This window comes from Podarcis muralis, chromosome 1 (genome assembly GCF_964188315.1).
Source record: "Podarcis muralis chromosome 1, rPodMur119.hap1.1, whole genome shotgun sequence".
Lineage (NCBI taxonomy): Eukaryota > Metazoa > Chordata > Lepidosauria > Squamata > Lacertidae > Podarcis > Podarcis muralis.
This window is the reverse complement of record NC_135655.1, coordinates 74,394,190-74,414,998: the sequence shown is the minus strand read 5'-3', so window position 1 is coordinate 74,414,998 and position 20,809 is coordinate 74,394,190. Positions and strand designations below refer to the sequence as shown.

Here is a 20,809-nt window from a genome sequence, read left to right as displayed (position 1 = left end):
CATTTAGACCCTTAGAGGAAAGGAAGAAGATGCAAAGTAAATAAATAAAAAGAAGGGGGAGTTGGCTGTATCAAGATGAGGAAACTCTAGATGCAAGTCTCATTTGCTTCCAAAAGATGTTGCAAGGGTCACCAGCTTGCATGTTTTTGCTGTATATTTTTTGCATTTTCATGGCTTTTTTGTTTTGTTTCGTTTCCGTGACTGTGTGGAACCCAGTTCAGCTACTGATTGATTGATTGTGTGACTGCAGTACATTGTTTATTGTTTTCATTTTATGGATCAATTGTCTCATTAGATAGTAAAATTCATGTTAAATTGCTGTTTTAGGGGTTGTTTTCAAAAGTCTGGAACAAATTAATCCATTTTGCATTCCTTTCTGTGGTAAAGCGCACCTTGGTTTTGGGACGCATTGGTTTGGGAACGGACTTCCGCAACTGATTAAGTTTGAGAACCAAAGTACAACTGTAGTTATTATAAACTACACTTTGTCATTATGATTGATATCACATGTGGGGCTTAGATGAGGAACCTGTGGCCATCCAGAGGTTGTTGGATTACAACTTCCACCATAATACCCAACCATTGGCCATGCTGGATGGAAGAGTTAGAGTCCAGCAGAATAAAGAGAGCCACAGACTGCTCATCCTTGGCTTAAACATGGCAATGTTTAATTGCCAGTGTGTTCAGAGCACAGAGATGCATTATGCCTCTCGATTATTCCCAAGAGTAAGGCCTTAGCCACTCAGAGCCAAGAGATTTCACTCCAACCCTAAGAATGAATTGCTACCATTCACTTATGTGGAAGCACCAAAATGCTCTATTTGAACAAGGGCTAAGCCAACTCTTTACTGCAAGTTCATTCCCAACATCCAAAAATCTAGCAAATGCTCATATGCGATGGCTCCATGATGGATACAACAGGATGTCATCATTCCTCTTCCCTGGTTCCCTTGGGAAAGTGTGCTTGAATTTAAAACAGAGTTTTGTATCCCAAACATGCCCCAAACTTATATGCAAATCTCTCAGCAAAACTTCCAGTCATATATTGCAACAGAATGTCTAACTCCCTTTAGGGTGGGTGGGTGGCTAAGAATGACAGAAGGTGTACCCAATTTCATCCACAATGTTTGGGGGTTACTGCCTTACAAGAAGGTAAAGGTAAAGGTACCTCTGCCCGTACAGGCCAGTCTTGACAGACTCTAGGGTTGTGCGCCCATCTCACTCAAGAGGCTGGGGGCCAGCGCTGTCCGGAGACACTTCCGGGTCACGTGGCCAGCGTGACAAAGCTGCATCTGGCGAGCCAGAGCCGCACACGAAAACGCCGTTTACCTTCCCACTAGTAAGCGGTCCCTATTTATCTACTTGCACCCGGAGGTGCTTTCGAACTGCTAGGTTGGCAGGCACTGGGACCGAGCAACGGGAGCGCACCCCGCCGCGGGGATTCGAACCGCCGACCTTTCGATCGGCAAGCCCTAGGCGCTGAGGCTTTTACCCACAGCGCCACCCACGTCCCACCGCCTTACAAAGGTAGATTCAAATGTCCATGTTTTGGTGACAATATTTAAACTTCACTTGGCTCAGCCAGTAACTTCATATTGCTTACCAGCACATGTGCTTGCCTATTCAGAGTTCCTGGGGCACAAGTGCACAAAAACTGGTGGATGAGAGGAGCTCCCAAGGCAACAGCTAATGACACAGCCAACAGCTCCACCACTCAGGGTGGGAGGTGCTTTTCATTCCTCTGGTCAAACTACTTGGGTACAAAAATGTTACCTGCATTCTGTGCCTACAGCCTATGGAGATTAAAGGAAATTATACTGCCATCTCCTCCCTGGCATCTCACATTAAAACCATTATTGTATTAGGGCAGGGTGTGTTTTCTAACCTAGTACCTATATAGCACGTCATATAAGCCAAAGATATTGGCTACTACTCTTAAAGCATAGCGGAGAATTAGAGGCTGTAAATCACCTTGTAATTAACCAGGACTGCTGCCTTGATATTCATTTTGTACTTAAGCAACTTTTGTTTACAAAGGCCAGTGTTTTATGCAACGTTTATCTGTACAAATTCTCTCTCACACACGGAGGAACAAAGTCCTGGATCAGTATTTAGAAATCATTATATTCCATTCTTGTCCATGCTCCTAAAGCTAAAGTTGAGGTGCCACATGGTCTCTACACATTTTTTTTAAGTATGCAGAATCTTTGCTGCAATGCGATAAATCCTATGTATTGCTCACCTGCGCTTCCTGGCATAGTTCCTATACTATGAAGGAACCACCATTCAGGCAGGAGCCTGGCAGCCTTTGCACTCAAATCAGAAGGGTAGTTTAAGTGCTTGAACCAGGAAGAGGCTCACATTCCAGATGGGAGGAATTAAGCCGTCTAGAAAGAGGGAGCGGAGTTCAACTAAGTTTTGGTCAGAGTAGACCTACTGAAATTAATGGACCTAACTTGCCACATTTAATTAACTTCAATGGTTTTACTCTGAGTAAAACTGAATTGCATTCCATCGAGGCATGGGGAACCTGCAACCCTCAAGACATTGCTGGGCTCCAACTCCCATCAGCCCTAGCCAAGGATGATGCAATGTGTAAGTCCTCCCAGCATCTCGAGAAAGATTCCCCATCCTGTCTAAGGAGCATGTGAAGCTGCTTATGCTTAGGATGGTCACTTACCAGGACATGTACATGATGGGAAGGAATTGCTACGTATCCATTTACTAGCATCACTTTGCAGATTCCTCCATTAGGACCTACACTGTTGTGAAACCCACACACCTATTTTTGGGGAGGGGGAAGAGACACAGGAAGGACTCTGGAAGTGAGCCACTGCTGCTGGAAGACAAGCAGTAACTCCCTCCCTCCCCACCCTGAAACAATGAGTGGGAATTCTGCAAGCAGCAACTAGAGCAATGACACAATGGGTTTGTGCTAACAGCAGCCCGATGAGTCCTACTGTTTAACACAGTCCAACAAGTGGCAGGGCAGAACTAAAAATGATATAGCACCTATCCTATGAGAGGGCACAGAACTTGCACACTACCCCTCTCCAAGGTTTCCCCACACCCATTTTTGCTATGTGTTAAAGGGAGGACATTTGTAACAAAGGTCCACACACACCGCCTTAGCTAAGCCTTTCTCCTCTAACACACTGAGTAAATGGAGGTTACTTGCTCCTCATCCCTCTCTAGGGCTGCAGCTACTACGGCAGGGAATATATTCCAGACTCCTCCAACTTTTAAACAAGAGGGAGGGAGACTCTCTTAGGTTTCCAAAGACATCCTAGCAAACCATGCAGTCAGCATTTGACTCAATTGCTCAATGAGACATAAACATGTTCCCTTTCTGCTCCAGCATAAGCACCAGTGAGTGCAAAAGTAGAGTACATGCTGAACCAACAAGGATTAAGTAGGTCCTTACGCCTTTTGCTTCCAGTGCATGTACTGACCATAGAAAGGGGGGGGGGAGGGGGGAGAGGACTTTCCAGTTGCAAAGAGCTCTTCATCTACCACAATCAATATCCTGTAGCCTGCTGAAATTTGCACTTAATGGAAGAATGCTGTGGATGTTTCCTCCCTCCTCAGCTGTCGTGGCCATAGTAATGAACAGACAATAAACCTCACTTTCCTGACTTTAAAAAAAACAACACAAAAACTTATTGGAGCAGGATTCCTACTAAACTGATTAGGTACAGCTTGCTGTTCCCATCCGCTGGCAATTGCTGCACCTCAGCAGTGGGGAAAGCTGCGCCTCCTCCCATTTTTGCTGATCCAACAGCTATTACAGAAGTTCTGCCTGGAGAAAGAAGAAAGGGTGGCAACCCAACGCACATGGCATTTTTTTTTTTTTTTTGGCTCCAGAACAGGTTTGTGAACTTTGCCAAGTGTTTTCCTGGCATGAGTAGGCACAGTGCACTTATTTTTTCATCTTGAGAACCACAAGCATTTTTTCTTACTCATTTACATTTGAATGTGTTGAAAACTGCTGATGTGGAGCTAATGGTTGCTTATACCCCTCTTCAGGCACACCTGCCAGGAGATTGCTGCAATCCACAGCAATATCTGGATTGGGATCTTCAATCTGGGATGAGCAATAATTGACTGGAGGATGTCAAAAACATAGTCTCTTTCTCCTCCCTACCACTTTTGAAAGCAAACTATAAAAAGGGGACAATGAGCTGCATTGATCAGTCTGTTAAGGCCGTTTCTAAGCTGTCTGCTGCAGACATAGGGCTGCCACTATATATAAAATGCACAGAGAAACACCATGCCTGATATTGATAGACTATATATATATATATATATATATATATATATATGAAGAAGAAGAGGAGGAGGAGTTTGGATTTGATATCCCGCCTTTCACTCCCTTTAAGGAGTCTCAAAGCGGCTAACACTCTCCTTTCCCTTCCTCCCCCACAACAAACACTCGGTGAGGTGAGTGGGGCTGAGAGACTTCTAAGAAGTGTGACTAGCCCAAGGTCACCCAGCAGCTGCACGTGGAGGAGCGGAGACGCGAACCCGGTTCACCAGATTATGAGTCTACCGCTCTTAAACACTACAGCACACTGGCTCTATACCAGTTCCCTAGCATTGGTGTCTCTACTGAGACCACCACCACATATGCACCTAGTCCATCCTGCCTCTGTTCTGCAATGCAACCCCTAATAGTTGCACCTGGGAGGCTTCTGTGTGTGGAATTGTAGAGTTGGAAGGGACCATTAGACTCATCTAGCCCAACCTTCTCTTTTGTCCAGTGTCTACAACCCTGAGATTTAGAGTCTCATGCTCTAACGCCTGAGCTATCCCTTTGCCAGTAAGGGCAAGAGTTAAGACATACATCAAGTGAAGGATTTGGGTGGCTCACTTGAGTTAGGCAATTAAAGATAATAAATTCACTTCACTTGTCCCTTCCTAATATAGACAGGCCATTGTGTAACAGCCACCATCGGGACTGCTTCTAAAGAAAGATGGAATAAAGCCAAGGCAGGTATGAAGCTGTTACAACACCTAAACAGATTGGGTTGGTGGGGGGCAGCCTTACTCTAAGTGATATTAATTGGAAAGCTGACTCAGAAGTGTCTTGTTCTTGCAAATTGCAAATGAGGTGGTGTTTAGAGGAGTGGCAGCAACCTGGCTAGGAGGGCTAGGCCTTAGGCTAACAGGGAGTTCCTCTTGGAAATATACAGAAGAATGATCTCCACCTGCTCTTCAAGCCGGAAAACTGACAGAGCGGCTTTTTCCAACTTTAATTTTGACCACTTTAGAAAGCTGTCACAATGACAACCTTGACCACCTTCACAGCCTTAAGGAAGGAAGGGTGAACATCCTATTGGCAGCAAACAACAGTAGCACCCATGGACCTGCCATTTTTGGTATCCACAGAATGTGTCTAGTGGCGTTGGGTTCCTTCTGCTTTGGGTGCAAGAGGTGCTGGGTTCACATCCCAGGCAAAACCTTGCACCTTTACGTTTTATAAAGGGAGAGCATCCAGGTTCAGGCTCCAACGTAGCCAAGTAGTAGGTCTGAAAACTCTGGAGAGCCTCTGCTAGCCAGGACAGACAATAGTGAGGTAGATGGACAATGGTTTGATGCAAGGGAAAGCAGCTTCCTTTGCAGGATGCTCCCTTGTGAGAAGCTTGACTAGACATAGCTATAAAAGCACCAGGAATATATATATTTGCCTGTGTGAATGAGTGCGGAGTGGTCTGGGTGTGTCAGAGAGAGCTTATAGTCCACCTCGAGAAGATTGCCCAAGTTTGCTATTTGCCAAGAGCAGCAGTATTTAAAAAAAAACCAAAACTGACAGTAACAAGCTTACAACAGTCATGAAGCAACTTTTCCTTCCACTTTTGCCATTTTCAGAAGGGAAGGTGTTGCAAAATAGGAGGATATAAGAAAGATTCAATGTGGTGAAAGAGGGACAAGACTGACCAGCTGATGTTGGAAACAACAGCATCAAGCTAAGGTTTGGGGGGTTTTTTGTAAAAGGAAGGAAGGAATAAAGAAAGAAAGAAAGAAAGAAAGGAAGGAAGGAAGGAAGGAAGGAAGGAAGGAAGAAAGAAAGAACGAACTAGCTGAAGCCAACCACTTCTATATTGGACTTGTCGAATTCATCCAGATCTCTATTCACCAGACTTCCCCAACCTGCTGCCTTCCACATGTTTTGGACTACTCCAAATGTGCGAGGGCTGATGGGAGTTGTAGTTCAAAACATCTGGCAGGTCCCACATTGGATTAGTGTGCTGCCTTGTTCTGGTGTAGCAGCCAACTAGTCCAAAGCAGCCTCCCTTTGTAATGGTGGATCAGCATAGCCACGGGTGTGCCCCACCCTAGAGGCTAAATGCAATCTAAATTAGGACTGGGCTGTAATTTTGAAGAAGTCTTTTACAGTACACAAATGAGAAGTCAACACTGCTTCCCATATTAAGCTCAAATATCAACCTATGTAAACAATCCCCTTGCTTGCAACATTCATTTAAAAAAAGGGGGAGGGGGAGAGAGAGAGAATCTTCCAGATACATAATCCTAGCAGAGCAACACCCAAAACTGTATGCTCCAACAGGATCTGAAATGTGCCCAGAAGAATTAAAGCTTTCCCTAAGAACACAAGTGGGACCTGCAAGAAAATGTGGTGTAGAACGATTCCGTTCAGGATTCCAACCACCCCGTTCCCCCTCCCAACAGGCAGTCAGCATTCCATGCCCACTGAGCATGCTCAGCTTCATCAAAGCATTTTTCTGGGGTCCCTCCATGGGATTGTCTTGATAAAAAGAGTTGTTCAGGTCTGCAGTTCCATTGGAAGGCTACTTAACTGGGCAAATGAGTTAGCAAATCCAGTTGTATACATGGGGAAAACATTGTCGCATGGCAAAAGGATTTATAAGCTTCTGGACTATGTGTGTGTGTCACAAGAGAGAGCTCATCAGTAAGCTATTATTTGCACAATTATCATGTCAGGAGCTCTGTTACAGTTTATCTGTCTCATGACTAGACTTCAAAATAGATACACAGCCCTTTTGTAGATAAAGCTAACTGAAACTAGCTGGGTTTTTGTACCACAACCATGAACCCCCCATAGTCTTATCTCCTCATGGAACAAGACAAATGGGGAGCATTGCAGGGTGGTAGGAAGGGGGCAGGGAGCAAGTCTTAGATGTAGCACTATTCCAAAGCTAGCCCCAATCCAGCCTAATGCGCAATACCCTTCACACATCAGAGGCAGGAGGGTGAAGCCTTGTTGTCACTTTTTGTTCATTTAAAAAAGTTTTTTTTAAAAATCACTGGTAGCCCAATCAAACTTTTACAGTGCTTAAGATCTCATTTGCCATTCTTCACAAAACAGGAGATAAGGCAAAAAAAGAACCATTTAATATAGTCTGCTTGTCCCAAAAGTGAAAGGGATATATCTGGGAGCAATTTATTCTCTCCCATCACTTTTCTCCAAGCCACTAGTGTTGAAGTTTGCAGTTTAGACCCAGTTTTTGGGAGAATGCCTATCATCTACCCGTTAAATTCAGCGACACTTACTGTTGCGGGGACAGGAATAGAATTGTTTGATGATCAGTTGCCTATTACAGCTGCTACAAATTTCGAGTGCTTCTGGTAACAGAAACACTTTAAGAAAGGCATTTGTAATTTCCTGCAAAAAATATACATTTCTCATGCAGCGTAACAAACCAAAAAGCCTAGCATTAAAAAACTTGGGACTTGAAAGTTTCTAGATAATTATCATTTTCTGAATATACAGGGAGAAATTTAGCAGAGAAAGTCCCTGGTATATGTTCTTGGAATGGTGAAGTATAAAGGAAGCAAAGCAAGCAGAATATCTACTGATTGCCTTTCTCCAAGGGAAATAAGGACAATCAGGTTTGTGATGCCTGCTCTCCTCTCTGGTCCATCCTCCAATATCTTCAACTGCTCCAGTGACCTGCAGTCAGGAGGAAGTTACAGATCCTACTCTTGAGGCATAGAGGCATATAGTGATCCACTACCATTGCCCCAAACCCATGTGTTATTTCTACATGGCAGGCAATGGAAATGAGGAAAAGTATGACTGCTTGAGGGTCTCAAGTAGTTTCACACCCCTGAAGAGCAGCCAGTTGCATTTCCATGCACAAAACTCGACATTAAAAGTATATTACTACCAGCTGCATGCTGATACAAGCTTTATGTAAACTGTTAATTATAGGATGGGGGGAAGAAAGGCATATATTTGGTAATTTCTTTTAGTATCCTGGGTTACGGAAGGTTTTAGTGTGGCCTTGTAGCAGCTGAGAGAGAATACTGACCCTGCTCTAGGTCAGTGCAGTAGTAGCCTGACAAAAGGAGTACATAGGGGCTGCCACACACAACTCGGAGCATGTGTTTACCATTTGCAACATGGCAATAATAAAATGGCAATGCACTATTTTCTTCCTTTTCTAATAACTGGTAAAAACATTCTAGATGGCCTTCAACTCTCATTAGTTTGGAGGGCTGATCTACACATTCAGAGAAGCACATGATCCAGTGCTCTTAAGACTGCAAGTATTTCAGGACACAGGTATGGGCTCAAGTGTTTAAACAGCACCATGTGCCACTTGAAGTCAAGTATGTCATGGGAAAAGATTCCAATCTATGTTTCTCTCTGGTCTGCTGCAAATACATGCAATCTGATAGGTTCTATTTGTATTCATTCCAAATGTTGAAATTCAGTTTTTTTAAAAAAAAATGGCATGAGACAAAGCCTTCTTCAAATAGGGAAAAAATGGTTTCGGATCAGCCATGTATTGCACAACCTTCACCTTGCACATTTCAACATCAGAGGTAGAGCTTGATTAAACACTTCTGTCCCCCTGCTTGTAGAACTCCCTTGGGACTGGCAAACAAAGAGAACAAGTCACAGGAGAAAACTGGATGGCTGACAAGAGCCTGGGGCAGGGGGGTGGGAGAGAGAAGCCAAGGTACTTGCTTTCCCAAGAGACAAGGCACACACAATTCGGAGCACAGCAAGCCCAGGCTGCACCTCAAGCTGGAGAAGCAGCCCCCAAACTCTCAGGCTTCAGCTGCTATACTGGCCACTCACATAACTTCCCCATCTGTCACAACTCTCTCCAGACACAAGGATGTCCCTTTAGGATGTTCAGCTTGGATTTCTGCAAGTCCTGTGGCAAAAACCCTCCGCAAGTCTAACAGCAGGTGTTTGGTAATGCTGAAGGAAAAACAAAAGCCATCCTCCCATATTTAGAACGCCTATCATGAACAGAACGCTGATGCCCCACCCTACTACAGGCCTCTATGATTGGGTCAAGGAAGTGACTGGCTGTGGCCAACTGTGAATGCAAGAATTAAGAGAAAGGGAGCAGCAAGCATGTGGTGATGGGCAAAAGTTATGTAGTTAATTTCAATTCAGGAAAATGTGTACGAGGACAGGGAAAGTCAAGAGACCATATGGAAAGATCTTTACAGTCTTGTGATTTTAATTTGACAATTTTAATAAGACAATTGGATCCTACTGCTTATAGGTTTTACTGTATATTGTATTGTGGTTTTAAACAAAGAGGCCACAATATAACTACCTTCCCATGTCAGCAGTGGCCCACTTTCAAAGACAAGGGTAGGGAAGCTTTTCTGATAGGATGGGCAGATCTTCATTTCACCCAGCCCAGCAGGCCAGTTGACAGGCATGTGAGGCAGCTCACCTGCCAATCACCTGCCATCAGGTGATGCTTCCCCCGAAGCCCTGATTCTCAGGACTTCAAAGCCAGCAAATCACAGGGCTTTCAAACAGCCCTTTATAAACAGCCTCGTACCAGGCAGCACTTCAAAGGAGGAACCGGGTTGTTCCTTCAGTCAAGCAAGGTGTGCTCCTACCCATCCATCAGCTGATGGGAGAATGGGAAGATGCCTTCAAATGCAACACACAAACATCCCGGGCTTCTACTTCAAAGCTCTGTGGTTTAAGGAGAAATGCTGGGTGTGTTGGTATTGGAGGTACACTCCATTCTGCCCAAAGACAACCAGAAGCTTTGAACTATGAAGTCAACATTCAGATGGCTTATTAGAATACAGTTATTTACAGAAGTAATTCTATGCCATCACATCATAAAAACGTTCTATACCACCTTATCATAAAATTTTAACAGCATGTATTGTGAAAATATAAAATGTCATTTTAATAAATTAACTTTTGAAAATACAGATAATCTGTAAGGTGACTGCATGATCAGAAATCAAATATTTCTGGTCATGAATTTAATGCCTGCTGGCATTAAAAAGTCTTCAAGAGATGCTTGAAAGTCAGAAGTGAGGATGCTTGCCGAAATGGTTTCGCAGCAAGAGACCAGTGACACTAAGTGCTCGACTTCTAGTTGAGGCCAGGCAGGCTTTTTTAACACGGTGTTAAAACTGGGCTAGATGGCCTACAAGACTCCTTCCTCCAACTTTAAGATTCTACCTGATGATCATCCAGCAGAGCCATCCATACCAAGCACCATTTGGGCTTATTCTCACATTTGCTAAAATGACCCAACAGTTCACCACCTGTACAGTGGTACCTCGTGTTATGGATGGGATCCATTCTGGAGGCCCGTCTGTAACGTGAAATGCCCATAACTTGAAGTACTGCGTCTGTGCATGCGTGATTTAGCGCTTCTGCGCATGCGGCGAAACCTGGAAGTAACCAGTTCCGGTACTTCCAGGTTGCTGCGGGATGTAACACGGAAAGACGCAACATGAAGCAGACACAACACGAGGTATGACTGTAGTTCTAAGAACTACTCAAAATATTTACATGTAAATTCCAATAAACCTGGATGAACTTGGTTTTAAGATTGAGCGTCACATTTTTATATGGAATCTTTTCTATTACTTCTCTATTGATGCAACTTGGCATCATAGCACATCACCTAGACCAACCTAATCATGAAAATCTGCTAAGAAGTGCAAATTGGCCTTACACACTTCCCTGCTCCAAAAAAGCACTATTACCTCACCAATTCAGATTCTGAATGTATTCTGTTTACTTATCCCTTGGCTTGCAAGCCAGTATTACATTATGGCATCATTAAATCAGCAGGAAGGAGGAGAGATGGCTGTTACAGCACTTTACAAAAAAAAAAAGTTCAGAGTGGGAAACGGTCTGCAGAGACTGTAGCAAATTTCATTTCAAGCTACAGTGGCCTCTTTTCAGAGTTCAATGGTGGCACTTTCTCTGCGATTTATAAAATGGCAAGAAGAATTCAGCGACAAGTTATGACATCCTAGCACTGATGGGTGGTCTGCATCAAAATCCTATTAGGGAAGAAGACTGGACCAATAGCTACTGTGAATCTTTGTTAACTGGATTAAGTTTCAGCCTGTTCAGGTATGAGTCATCCTTTTAAAGTGTGGAGGAAGTGACGTGGGGAGCAGAAGGGTTTTCCAAGAGGAATGCAACTGAAGCCAGTGGGATTGCCAGAAAACTAAGTTCTGCTCAGAAGCTTCTAGTTCTAGCCTTATACTCGGTCCTGTAGCCCATGGTTATCACACTGTTAAGTCTACGCTAGGACTTCCCCTGCATGTGAAGACAGGCTGTGGCGGATTCAGCAGGCAAGACCAAGAGTGGATCCAATGGTCAAGAAGGTGCTTCTGCATGTGCTGTAGATGGAAGTGAGGGTCAGGTGGGGCTCATAAACCTGGGAAGGTAGCCCGTCTAGGAGAAGATCCTAAACCTCCGCTGCCTTGTGGGATATCTTCGGGAGAAGAAAAGGCTAAGGAGTAAGCACCACGCAAATCTGGAGTAGAGACCCCAAGACGGCTGGATGGGGCATTAAACACCTCCTTCCAGCAACTCCTACAGTGAAGCTGGTGCCAGACATATTGGTTTCCTTTGGACCACATCAGCGAGGCCGAGACGGGGGGACGGGGGTCTTGCTTTCAGGTTTTTCCAAACACATTTCCCAGGCTTGGGCCCTGGGGGATGTCACTTTGGTGATGCTAATGCAGCAGTTTGACATCACCCCTGGAGGCGCTCTCCACTGTCTCTTGAGACAAATGGATGCCAAGAACAGCAAGTCTTCGCTTGCTCTTTGCGAGCGTTCTTTCTTCAATGTCAAGATCATCCGAGTCATAATGGCTATGATCCTACATGTCAAGCCCTCAGGAGCATCCTCCATATCTTATCCAGTCTTAAGCTTCCTTGATTTCCTCATACCCCTCCTACACATTCCCATTTGCTTCAACAATTACCTTTGCACAAGGCAAACAGTCATTATCAGCCTGCCCTATCTCCCACAAACACACAGCTTCTCTAGAAAAGGAGGCCATGCCCCAAGGAGTGCAGCGCTTCAGTGGGCGGAGAATTCACATGGTGCTGATACACTGAAATGTTTCTGGGATGACAGCACAAGTTCTCTGCATGCCAAGCCTGCCTAATGAAGAGGAGGATGTGCAGTTGTGACCCTGAAACACCGAATGCTGGGTGTTCACAGATACCACTATGGATAATTTTCAAGGTTGTTTTAAATGTGACCTTCTCCCTGATGGTTTTATTCACTGAGACAGGCAAGGACAATAGCAGGGTTCCAGGATATTGCTCTACCACACAGATCCCAGTCACCAAGAAGGAAGAAACAGTCAAAGCATTAGGAAGAGTGACAATCAACAACTACAACTACTATACTTACATCCATGTAGTTCTTCAAAGCTTCTGGGGTTGGTGCGCCCACACCAGCGCCCCCAAATTTGTATTTCAGCATTTCCCCCAACTCATTCAGGTCTTGGACGTTGGTCCCATATTCTGTGTAGATGCTGCGCATGGAGGGGAACTTCTTCAATGGAATTCTGTCAAGCAGAAACAATTTGGGGACCATTATCAATATTATCTAGTTTCAATTACAGTAGTACCTCTGGTTAAATACTTAATTCGTTCCAGAGGTCTGTTTTTAACCTGAAACTGTTCTTAACCTGAAGCACCACTTTAGCTAATGGGGCCTCCTGCTGCTGCCGGAGCATGATTTCTGTTCTCATCCTGAAGCAAAGTTCTTAACCTGAAGCACTATTTCTGGGTTAGTGGAGTCTGTAACCTGAAGCGTATGTAACCTGAAGCGTATGTAACCTGAAGCATATGTAACCTGAGGTACTACTGTACACAGCCAAAGATTATCTCAGAGAAGTTCAAAAGAAATACATCTCTCTTTGCAGCAAATGCAGCAACTTTCTCTTTTGTCTTCATATCAAAAGAACAAGCAGCTAGGTTCTCCATTGGGGTTTGCTTACTGACATGGCTCCTGTGAAGTTCATGGATCCTTGCTAGTCTACCCCTACAGGGAATTTGGCAGCATTTATGGGAACCTCCCTACTGGATCCAGTTTTGAAACTTGATTTCATTTTTTTTATATATGTTAGATTATGCTGGGAGGCTATCCTCAGGGAAATTTGCCAACTAGCTTTTGATTATAATACTCTTAAATGGCACCTTTCATCTGCAGATACCAAGCAGCTTTTAAAGCTGACAAACGAAAGTACCAAAAGATAGCAGATTAACAACTGAACACATCCTGTGCCTGATCACTTTTATCACCCAAAGAGCCATATACGGTATGTGCCCCAACAGAGTATAGCAGCAACTATACTTCCTCTTATAATTCCATGTCATGCATCCATGTCCTGGTGCTCTTAGTAATAACAAATGCATTAACAACAACCTGCCTAACACTTCACAACTTTTAGCTTGTTTGCCTTTGTGTAACAAGATGCAGCCTCCTGGCAAGCTTTTATCCTGAGGAGGATAAAAGAACCAGCTCGAATAAATCACAATGCTTCTTGTCTGACAGTTTGCTTGAGCAGCCTGGGTAAAGGCTTTGGAACAGCAGCATCACCCCAAAGCCAAAGGATGCTGAACAGACATCAGAGCAAGAGTTTCTTTTCGGCTAGGAGTCACTCATACTTTAATAAAGAAACAGACATGCACAATTCCAGCAAAGCAGTTCAACCCAAACTGGAATTTGCAGAAAATCTAGGTTAGGTGTTTTCCGGTATATCCTAGGGGTTTGAGTTCAATGGAATATATCTGAAGTCAAGTGTGTATGGTATACGCAGTGTTAGATACTACCAAGAGTCAGTGGAACTATCTGCAAGTTTATGATCCCTTCAGATGACAGTAGCCATAGAAGCAGAACTACACAATTTTTGGCTGGCTTGAGTGGCCAACTTTTCTTCTGCTTCTTCTTTTGCCACCATCTTCGAGCATGTATAGAGATGGAAGGAGGGAGTCAGCAGCCAGCTTCTCACCATGCCAGGGAAGAAGTAGCAAGATCTCCATACACATACACAAGGGAAAGGGGTGGAGTGGAGTTATCTTTCCCACCCTGGAACTTATAATGGGCATTTGAAACTGGTTTTTTTAAAAAAAGTTTTGATCAACTGTGTGAAACACACTTGACCTGAGTATCGACTTGATTAGGACAAAGATACACTAATCAGCGTGAGGATGAGATGGTTGGATAGTGTTCTCGAAGCTACAAACATGAGCCTGACTAAACTGTGGGAGGCGGTGGAAGACAGGAGTGCCTGGCGTGCTCTGGTCCATGGGGTCACGAAGAGTCGGACACGACTAAACGACTAAACAACAACAACACACTAATCAGCAACAGATTTGATACATTGCTAATGGCAAATTAGCTTTATTTCACTGGTTCATAGCTAGGAATCACTTATATACAAAAGAAACTAACAAATTATAACTTCTTGCAAAAACATAAGCTACCACCTGGCATTCTTGGTTTCGTGGAATATTTGAAACAATGGTCTACTAACAATAACTGACCAGCAGGTTGGCCAACCCAGCATAAAGCAAGAGACTGCTCCCACCGCAGATTCTCTGCAATGCATGGAAAACAGAGGCAGAGAAGGTAAGCATGTCTCATTCTGCTGGGTATTCAGAGACAGGCGGACAAGAGTTACTTGTCACCACTGCTGAAACACTTTTGTGGATCTCAGGAGATGAAGTGACCTATTTCAATTACGGCTCGTTCTCGGAACGCTCCCTTTCTATGGGTATGACCCTTTCTGAAATAATTGAGTCTTCTCTGCAACTGGTTATTGCTCATGTTTTCAGCTGTTTCAACATGATTGGAACATTTAGTACTAACAGAAAGCAAAGACTGGGAAAGCTATAACTTTGGTCAAGCTAGACCCAAGTTTTAAAGCACTGCCAACCACGTAGGAGGCACTTTCTACATGTCAGAACATCAGCCATCAAACTTGTTTGCTTACTATGAACATGTGATGGCGTTAGTCTTTATCCGAGTGCCATCTCTTCAAACAGGTGTTGTCTCATGTGTGTGTGAAAGCAGGGGTGGGGTGGGTGTGAGAAACCAAGTGAGCAGAGTTTTACAATGCCTGTGCCTATAAAAATCTACTCTTGGAGCTCTGTTTCATATGTGATCCATCAGTGGGGCACTGTCTCAGTGTTCAAGGCTCCTTACCTCAAGCACTTGGTGCTTGCAGTTTTTCTGAAAGTATGTATAAACTAAGCAGCGCTTTCACATTCACTAGATTAAGGCTGGGTTATTTGGTTTTTTGGGTAACATCTATTGTTCTTAATTCTATTGCTTTATTCTTTTTGTAAACCACTCTGAGGTTGCTATTTTTATAGTCAAGCAGTATATAGACTGTATGAAATAAATAAGTCCTGTTAATAAGTATCTGAGAAAGGAGAAGATTCACAGGCCACTCAGGACTACTTCTCATGCTCAAGTTGCAACCCTAGGTACACTAACATGGAAGTAACCCTCACTAAACTAACTGGGTCTCTCTCAGTAAACCTGCACAGAATCGTCTTGTCAAAGACAACTTGCCTACAGAGCATAATACCTCCTGAGGGTGTTACTTCTTCCAATAACTAACTTCCTGCCACACAACAACTAAATCTTGGTTTGCACAGCAGCTTGATCTCTAAAATCCTCCCTCTACCTATCCTCAAATCTTGATGGTCCCCCTCCATTACATTTTAGATGGAGTTGGCACAATGAGAGCCAGGAGTATCACAAAATTGGGTACCAAGGGGGTGGCAGAAATTATACCCCAACAGCAACAGCCTGCATTCTTTGCTACATCAGCCTACAACCCTAACCCCTTATAAGGAAGTGAATTTGGTGATATTTTCTTAAAAGATAAAACATGCTTGGAGGGGAGAGGCCTACCAGCATATTTGGGCAGATGTACACACGGAGCCAAGCTCCCTGGAGCACACATTAACCCTCCTTTGGGGCTACCCCAACCTTCCTTTTAAATGAACCCTCAACACTCCCCCCTTCAAGGAAAGGATCCCGCTCGCTCGTCTGAGAGCCCGTGCAACCGGGCAGATGACAGCAGACCCGCCTAGCCCCTCCAGATCCTGCCAGGCTGCAAATCGAGGGCAGCACGCCACGAGTTGAACTTGACGGAGCCCTCGAGATGTCCGCTCTTTCCGGACACGCCCTCCCGGGTGAGAAGCCAACGCGGTTGATCAGCAGACACGGGGCTCCATTTTACACAACAACCCTGCAGTTTCCTCCAGGTTGCAAAGAAAGCTTTCCTTATCTCCCCCCGCCCGCCCCCACTTCTTTCCAGTCTCCTCCGCCAGCCAAGGAACCCCGAGCGCTTGGCGACTGTGCGAGAGGAAGGCGACCCTCACCTGATGAGCGCCGAGCTAGCGACCACCAGGGACGCGAGCAGGATTAAAGAGCGGAGCCCCATGACGACGGCAGCGGCTGGGCTGGATCGTAGCAACTCTCAGGTACCGACGGGGAGCAGATGCGCTTCCCGTGCTGCTCCAAGTCCGGTCTGTTTTGCACACCCGCAGCCCTCCCGGTATTAAGGGGAATGACTGAGCAATACAACCCCGTGACTGCTTGGTCAGCTGACCGCCCGAAATGTGCCTCTCTCGCAGTCACGTGGTCCCCGGAGGAGGAGGAGGGGGAAGGTCTTTAACCCTGTAAGTGCCGACAGGTACCAGGAGAAATGCTCCGGTCTCATTACAGCAAAAGCTGAGCCAAAAAAAGCACATGCCTGTTTACGCACATGCGATTTCCGCGAGAGTTGGTTGGCTGCAGAGGAGGAAGTCCGCGTTAAGCGCTGGTGCTGCTGCACCCGGACACCCCCAAAAGTCACACGGCTTTGCTTAACATTAGCAAATGTTGGGTTCCTGTTTTTGTCACGCACCTGATTCACAACTTAGCATTTTGTTCTAAATGATGATCCGCACTTTTGGTTGCTTTTTTGTTTTTGTTTTTTCATCCTTGTTGGACATCAGCACTGCTGCATGTCAGGGAAGAGAAAGAACTTGTTCATATTTTTTTTAAAAAAAGAAAAGCTAAATCACCCTCTGTCCTGATTCCAAAGTGGTGGTAGAATAAGAACAACCATATCCTTCAAGCAGAAACGGAGAGGCACAAATTAATAAAACTAAAAAGCAGACAGAGGCCATAAAGCCAGCACTTAAGGAAAAGTCTTGACCTGGCACAGAAAAGACTGTGGTGCCAGTTCCAGTCTGACTTCCTTCAGGAAGCCCCCGTCTTTGCACATACATAACACACTTCAGAAACTCAAGTGACACCGGAAATGCTTTCGGGAATATGCTCTGCTTGTGTAAGTTTTGCAGATTTGTTTTTATTGCAGTGTTGTTTTACTGTACTTAAACCCATATTGATCAGGGCATGCTAGAAATTCATATATAAAATTAACTAATGAACAGTATTATGAGCAGAGCCACATCTGAAGATTTTAATGCACAGGCAGGCTGTTGTGGGAGAAGGCACTCCTTTCTGTAAATCCTTGTAACAAGTGACAACAGTCCTGAGGTGTGAGGGAACATTATTGTTTATTATTACTATTATTAAATTTGTATACCGCTCTTCATCCAAAGATCCCAGGGCGATTCACAACTGAAAATGACATGAGAAAACATGAGAAAGTTCTCTATGGACATGGAGGATCATATATAGAATTAATATATAATTATTATTAAAGATTTTCTGGGTTTACAAAAGTACATGCCTTGGCTCTTTTTTCAGGTTGTACAGTCTTCCTTACAAATCAGTTACATATGTTGTGAGATCTTAGTGTTGACTATAGTACAGTGGAGGCTCGGGTTGCAAACGTGATCCGTGTGGGAAGCGCGTTCGCAACCCGCAGCGCTGCGTCTGCGCACGTGCAGGTCACATTTGGTGCTTCTGTGCATGCGCAAGTACCGAAACCCAGAAGTAACCCGTTCCGGTACTTCTGGGTTTGGCGCAGTGCGCAACCCAAAGCATCTGTAACCCGAGGTATGACTGTATAAAGTTGGGGAAGAAGAGGGAGAGGAGGGGTGAAGTGGTGAGGCTTATAAATTTTTTTTTTATAGTGTGCGTGTGGGATTTTGTGTCAGCGTCAACTGGGTAGGCTCTCTTTCTTTTCGCTTGTTACATTTCCTTGGTAGTGAGAGAGGTTGGGGGCCCAGGGTATGGTTGTCTGTGTCTGTGGTTGGCTGCAATGGGGTTTGTTTGCCTTTATGAGGGTGGAGAGGAGGGCTTGTTGGGTCAAGTGAGACAGATTGATTCGTATGCTGTCGGTGGATTTTTGTCATCGTCTTGTTGGACTGTGTATGTGATAAAGGGGAGCCATACTGGGGTGAAGGCGTCCTCTTCTATTTGTCCCCATGTCAGTTTCAGTGTATTGGTTAGCTATGGAGGATAGTATTTGAACATATGAAGAGCCGGCTGGATCAAGCCAATGGACTGTCTAGTCCAGCTTCCTGTTCTCACAGTGGCCAGCCTGTGGGAAACCCACAAGTAGGATTCACACACAAGAGCACTCTCTCCTTCTGTGGTTTCCAGCAAGTCGGGCAGAGCCGAGCCATCATTTCTAGTAGCCATTGGCAGCCCTTATCTATCTGAAATGTTAAAAAGCCACTGTTGGAGATGTGTGTGGTCAGGCATCTTTCTAACAGTGGGCACATCATTGAGAGATACCCTCTAGACCTGCTCCCTCTCCTCCATACCAGTGTCACCTGCTTGTTTACTTGTCTTCTCCCTCTGGCTCAGAAGCCACGAGCAAGAGGTGAGGAAGATCAGTGAGTCAGTCTCTCTGCCTGCCAAAGTGAGCAAGAGGCTGGAGAAGGGCCAGCCTCAGCGTAGCTACAATGGTGATGAGCAGACAGCTCCAAGTTTGAGGGAGCCCTGGCCCTAAAGTGACTTCTAATGGGCCACTTCCACATTGGTGTGCTCCCTTAGGATTATCTGAGGTATATAAAATTATGCATGGTATGGAGAAAGTAAGACAGAATTTTTCTCCCTCATAATACTTGAACCTGGGACCAGGTTCCAAGGAAGGTGAATGCTAGAAGATTCGGCACAGACAAAACAAAGCCTTAGTGTTTCAGGTTGAACTGCAATCCAGATCAGCCTGCAAATTTTATCACCAGTGTATGAAATCATTGCTGTGGTAGAATCTAGCCATTAAGCAGATGAGCCAATGTTAACTCATCTATATCTGAGTGGCTCCTGAAAGTGATTCACCAGCATGAGGTTATGAGATAAGGCTGGAAGAAGGGGAACTGCATATATTAGTGAAAATAGCGTATACAAATTCATTATAATAGGGGAAATGGTTTGCCAAAATGTGTTTTATTAGCAGAAATGAGCACTTAAATGTTGATAAAACTTTTGTGATGACTATATTGTTATGATTTTGTGGGTGCCAGACCTTTTTAACCCCTGAACCCAGCCAGTGCTAAAAAAAAAGCCAGGCTAACTTCCTGATTCCATGGATCCAGCAAGTCAGGCTACCTTCCTGATCAGATAATTGCCTGGGGTGATGGACCATTAAGAGAAGGAAGGAAAGGGGGTTAGCTTGTGGTTGGTTAGAAGGACAAAAGCCAGAGTTTAGAGTTGAGTTTGTGAGCAGAAGATAGAAAGCAGAAGTCAAACTGTAGGCTGGAAAGCCAGAGGAGCAGAGCACAATGTTTGATTTCTGTTTGAATCCATGGCTGCAGCTATGGAAAAAACAAGACACTTTTGGGGTGTTAAAACCGTGAGTCCCTCCGTCATAGGCTCAGGTTGTATATATGTGTAATTAAACCATATATCATAAAGATACCACAGTTGAACACTGGGTGATTGCCTGGACCCCCTGGAATTTTGCACAGCTCGGAGATTGGGGTGGTGTACAACTCTCTCTCTGTGTGTTTAATTCTGAATTTCAAATTGTTATAACCTTCCACTGGGACCCAAGAGTGGGTAATAAATGTAGTAATAATAAATTCACAAACTGATGCAAAAATGTGGAAAAGTGAACTGAATATGGGATAAATGAGAAACTGAGAAACAGATACGACCAGTGCTTTTTTCCTGAGGGGGACACAGGGGTATGCATTGCCCCTAAACATTTTTGTGAATCTAAGTTTGGCCTCATTGAGGGGCAGTATTTAAATATGAGTAGGAAAATGAGAGTACCCCTCAACATTTTTTAGAAAAAATAAAAAAAATAAAGATGGATATGACCATCTTTAGTCTTGGCCCATCTTATTAAATAATGCAAAACTTAGAGTTAACCCAATAATCTGATCTATTTTGCTCTTTATACTTGTATGTAATAACCTTGAATAATTTGGAAACCTGGGTTGGGCTGGATTCCTATACAGTGGTACCTCGGGTTAAGAACTTAATGCGTTCCGGAGGTCCGTTCTTAACCTGAAACTGTTCTTAACCTGAAGCACCACTTTAGCTAATGGGGCCTCCTGCTGCCGCTGTGCCACTAGGGCACGATTTCTGTTCTCATCCTGAAGCAAAGTTCTTAACCCAAGGTACTATTTCTGGGTTAGTGG

General features: G+C 44.4%; 1 protein-coding gene across 1 annotated transcript in view; it reads right to left on the bottom strand.

The window, feature by feature from the left end:
- CTSD (cathepsin D) overlaps nucleotides 1-16,874 on the bottom strand; it is a 29,375-nt gene extending 12,501 nt beyond the window's left edge. Inside the window, exons 1-2 of the mRNA XM_028734393.2 lie at nucleotides 16,643-16,874; nucleotides 12,651-12,807 (exon numbers count right to left, since the gene is read on the bottom strand). Of these exons, the coding sequence (XP_028590226.2) occupies nucleotides 12,651-12,807; nucleotides 16,643-16,704 (219 nt within the window). The 5' untranslated portion in view covers nucleotides 16,705-16,874. The remainder of the gene's footprint in view (nucleotides 1-12,650; nucleotides 12,808-16,642) is intronic.
- Between the last annotated feature and the right edge of the window lie 3,935 nt (nucleotides 16,875-20,809).